Raw genomic sequence first — 4,648 nt, forward strand, 5'->3', positions numbered from 1 at the left:
AATGGCCCTTTCAATGGATTTTGTCCAATTTTCAAAGTATTAATACTTCTGATACCCTAGTGAACGGTGACATAGAAATGTGACTGTTTAAAGTTACCCAAAAGTGGAGTGCGCGAGAGAGAGTAGCAGAAATCACTGCATGCATTTTCCTGCGGATCATCTTGCGTGTCGATTAATACAGAAATATCTTCTGGTTGCTCACAACTAAAAAGAAATCAAGCTATTACATGGCATCAAGCAGTCGATCAACATGGACAATGTGTTACTTTTTATTGATTTGAGTACTTAAGCTGAAACCAAAATAGATGATGCTGTCGGGCGCCACAATTCACACACAGGAGGCGACTGCACTGCTGGCGGGGGACACTTAAAATCCAATGAGAATTGACGTAAGTTTGCAACGTTCACATTGACACGCACATCGTCCCTGTCATGACCGAGCACCGGCGGCAGGATACCGCAGAAGAACTGCGCGTAGCTAAGGTGGAACAGCTGCGGTGCTTGGAATTCGCTCTCAAATGCATAGGGACGATATGTGTAGAGCTGGGAGTTGTGATCCAATCCGAAAAAGGTATCGTAGGCTAGCTGGAGGCCATTGAGATCGGCCAAGCGCTCCTTCAGCGACACTGCGGGCGTCTGGGCCGCACACTTGATGGCATTCTGGAAGGCTTTTGTGTCCCGAATCTGCAATCCCACTGGCGACTCATTGCCATCGGCATCGAAGAGGATGCCCTCGTGTTCAAAGGCGTGGCTCAGCTCGTGGGCCAGGACACCTCCCATCAAGCTGTACTGGAAAATGGAGTGCTGGCGGTGATCGAAGAGGGGAAAATGCAGAAAGATCAAGGGCACCGTAATCGTGTTCCGCTCGTTCTCGTAGAAGGGCGAGGTACGAGCCTTGACCACATCATCGTTGACATAGTAGCGGCGCAGATCCAATCGGGAGTGTGGCAGCCGGAGCACATCGTGCTGGAGTCGGGTGCGCAAACTCAGCGCCTCGAGGACATTGCTCAGATGATGAGAGTCCGAGAAATTGGCACTTTCATAGTGGCTGTCATAGAATGCAGGTGACGTCTCCTCTGGCAGATTTCCCACTTTCAGCTTCATGGTCGACAGCTTCTCCCTCACGTACGACAGTTGGGCTGGGCTTAGCTGCAGGCGATTGGCTTCCAGGTATTTGCCAAACATACCCTTCAGGCTTTCGAAGATCTCCAGCAGCTGAATGTTGTCCACCAGGTTCCTGTTCTTGTACACATAACGATTGTACAGGTAGTTCATGCCCAAGGGCAGCAGGGCTCGCATGTGGTGAATGCATGTATTGGGACTGCGCCTGGCGGGCCCCGTCTGCTTCAGCAGAACGGTGAGACGCAGACGCAGATAGAGATTAATGGTGCTTCTATTGGTATTTCCCAACTGCTGGCCAAGCTCACGCAAGTAATCCACATCGCTGACCTCGAAAAGCACGCCGTTCAGATGACCCGAAAGCAGCTCGTGGAAGTACGCCTGCCAGTTGATTTGTGGTATTTTCTGCTCAAGATCCGCCAGTGTCCAGGACTGCACCAGAGGCTCCTCTTGGCGGTGCTTTGCTTCCAGTTGACGCAGCTGATCCACCAGCCTGGAGACTTCTGCCTCGCTGCCAGAGTGATTGAGTTTAAGGAGCTGCAGGGCACACCGCTCGCTGTAGCTGCTGCTGGGATCTGGCATCTTGAGCTGCACAACCGAACGCAGCGAATCGTTGTAGGCCACATCTACGCGCTCGTCAAAGAAAACCGCATTCAATCCATGCCTGCGGAACTTGGCAGTTTCGAGCGCCCAGTCATTGGACTCCAGCAAACGAAAATCTTCCTCTGGCCAATCGGTTTGGGAATCATTGGTACAGGCATTGTAATAGGCTCGCATTTGGGCCAACAAACGCAGCGCTGGTCCTTCATTCAACTGCACATCACTGTCCACAAGCTCCAGGTCACCCTCCATGAACTCCACCATGGCCTGGGCGTACAGATCCTCCACCAGCTCAAAGTTATCCACATACTTGGCGCCGTCGGCAGCTGAATAATTCCCGCAGGCATAGTTCCAGAAATTCGTGCAGGCCTCTTGTGATCTATTCAGATTTTTGTGAATCTGCAGAGCCGCCAGCGTGCTTTGGTCCACGTCCGCTTGTATGGGCACAAATCCCAGGAGAAGGAATGAGCACAGCAGAACGCACCATTCCATGTTGTTTACTCGTTTGCCACTGAAATTTGTATTAACAAATTGAAGCTTATCTCAACGCTCGACTGAGCAGCGACAGCTTGCTCTTCGTGGTGCTGTGTGGGGGCAACGCCCAGCTGGAGCTCGCACTAGGGCTGGATGTACATAGGAAAATATCGCTAAATGAAAACTAAAACTTAATGCCTGATCGATGCATACTTGCAGTGGTAAAACCCGCTTTCTGATTACATTAATCCGAGCTTTACGTTTATTTATTATGTTCGTTAATTACAAGCAACGTCTTAGCTTCAATCCGCAGCTAAGACATAGAAACAGTTTTCAGTATAAAACAGATAATCGTTTTAGGCACTACCCCCAAGCATTTGACCGGGCATCAGGCTTACACTTAAGCAACTACTTAACCGACTTGGAACTTTGTTGACGTGTTCACTTCTTAAACTTTTGCTTCTTGCCTCCTTTCGGATTTGGATTTGCTCCCGTCTTTGACTTCTTCAGCTGCCCGATCTGCTTGGACTTCTGCTTCAGGTTGTTCTGCCTTTTGATGGGTTTGCCCTCCAGCACGGGCACATCGTCGGCATCGATGCGCGGAGCCTTGGCCAGTGTGGCGTTGGCTTTGGCGTTTGCAGCTGGCTTAGCTGCCTGCTGTTTGGCTTCGCCCTTCTTGTCCTTTGGCTGGAACTTTTTCGCTTCGGGCTTGGGTGCAGCTGACTTTCCAGGAGACGCCTTTACATTTGGCTGAGACGGGAACTTCTTGCCGGCTTCCGGTTTCGTTGGTTTTCCCTTGCCATTGGCCTGCTCTGGCTTGAACTGGGGCTTCGCCTTCTTTTCGGTCTTCGGTGCACCGTTCGTCGCCTGGGGCTTATTCTTCTTTTGCGACTTCGGTGCACCATTCGTCTCCTGTGGCTGCTCTGACTTTGGTGTCTTGGCAACCTTGACGGGTTTCTCAAACACCTTGGCCACGTATTTCTTCTTGTTCGCCTCGAGCTTCTTCTTCTTTAGATCCTGGTCAATGTCTGTGAGGCTTGGCTTGCCGGCCCGCTTGCCCAGCAGCTTGCGGGGAGCTTTCTCATCCTCATTTTCTTCTGCATCCTCAGCCGCTCCCTCAGCCGCTGCTTCGGTGGTGGTCTCGCCCTCTATGGGTTCATCCAGCTGCTTCTCGTCCTCCTCCTGCTGCTCCTTGGTTATGGGTATCGTGTTGGAGAACTTCTTTAGCTTGGCCACATAGAAGCCGTCCATGTTGTGGGTGTGTGGATAGTAGCGCTTGGTCAGGTTCAAGCTGGGATGGAACCGATGCTGGCGGAACTTCGTGAAGCCCTCAACACCAAAGTCGAGTCCAGTTGGTACCAGCTTGACGTTGCGCTTCTTCAGAGCATAGTCGATGACCCACTCGTTCTCCTCGGGCAGCACAGAGCAGGTGGAGTACACAATAATGCCACCTGTCGACGATTTCGCATCCACACAGTCAATAGCGGTGAGGAGAAGCTTGCGCTGAAGATTGTAGCAGCGTTGGACATCCACATCCGACTTCGTGGTCTTCACACTGGGATCCTTCGACACGACACCAGTGCCAGTGCAGGGAGCATCCAGAAGGACACGATCGAAGCCAGTCATTATTTTACGGAACTTGGTACCATCCTCGCAGCTCACAACGGAATTTACAACGCCCAGACGATGGAAGTTGGCCACAACGGCCTTGATGCGATCCCTGTTGGAATCGTTGGCGAAGAGCACGCCAGAGTTCTTCATGGCGGCCGCAATGTGGGAGCCCTTGCCACCTGGAGCGGAGCACATGTCCAGAATGCGTTCGTTCTCCTGCGGGGCAAGCGCCATCACTGGCAGCATCGAGGAGGCGCCTTGAATCATATAATAACCGCCCAGATACTCCGGAGTGGCACCCAGCGGCACCTGCGAGTTGAAGATGACCAAGCCCTCCTTGGTCCACTTGCCCAAGGGATCCAGATTGACGCCACGATTTATTAGAGCGCCTGCCAGCTGCCGACGGCGTATCTTCAGCGTGTTCGTACGGATTGTTAGCGGACGGGCCACCTGGAAGGCAGATTAGATTGGTTAAACTTCATGGGATCAACTGCGTTGGGTTGCTGACTCACCTCCGATGACTCTAAGTATTCCATGAGCTCGCTCAGGGGGAACATATCCATGAGCTTCTCCATTAGGAAATCATTGTAGCTGTAGTACAGGCAAAGATCCTGGCGCAGTCGATCGATGTACTCGCTTCGGGAGCGATCTGCCTGACGGTATTTCTTAAAGTCAGACAGGACCAGGGTGATGTCTTTGATGCGCTGCTGCACGTCCTGCAAGGTGATGTCTTTCTCGGCCTCTTCCTCTTCGGTCGGCAGCTGGAACACATCCTGATGATCCACTGTCATCTGCATTTCCTCCTCTGCCTCCAGCGCCTCCTTGGCCTCGCGCTTCTTCAGTT

General features: G+C 52.1%; 2 protein-coding genes across 2 annotated transcripts; both read right to left on the minus strand.

Moving 5' to 3' along the window:
* Positions 1-223: 223 nt before the first annotated feature.
* LOC117591654 (endothelin-converting enzyme 1-like) lies at positions 224-2,252 on the minus strand. The gene has a single exon (XM_034284978.1). It carries the CDS (start codon positions 2,209-2,211, stop codon positions 286-288), a length of 1,926 nt encoding a protein of 641 aa, XP_034140869.1. The 5' UTR covers positions 2,212-2,252; the 3' UTR covers positions 224-285.
* A 180-nt stretch (positions 2,253-2,432) lies between these two features.
* Positions 2,433-4,643, minus strand: LOC117591653 (probable 28S rRNA (cytosine-C(5))-methyltransferase; the record flags this gene model as incomplete). Its single annotated transcript, XM_034284977.1, has 2 exons — positions 2,433-4,254; positions 4,317-4,643. Coding segments are annotated over 2 exons (1,947 nt in total), but the record flags the coding sequence as incomplete, so codon positions are not given.
* Positions 4,644-4,648: the final 5 nt, after the last annotated feature.

Source organism: Drosophila guanche, unplaced genomic scaffold (assembly GCF_900245975.1).
Source record: "Drosophila guanche unplaced genomic scaffold, DGUA_6, whole genome shotgun sequence".
NCBI classification, from domain to species: domain Eukaryota; kingdom Metazoa; phylum Arthropoda; class Insecta; order Diptera; family Drosophilidae; genus Drosophila; species Drosophila guanche.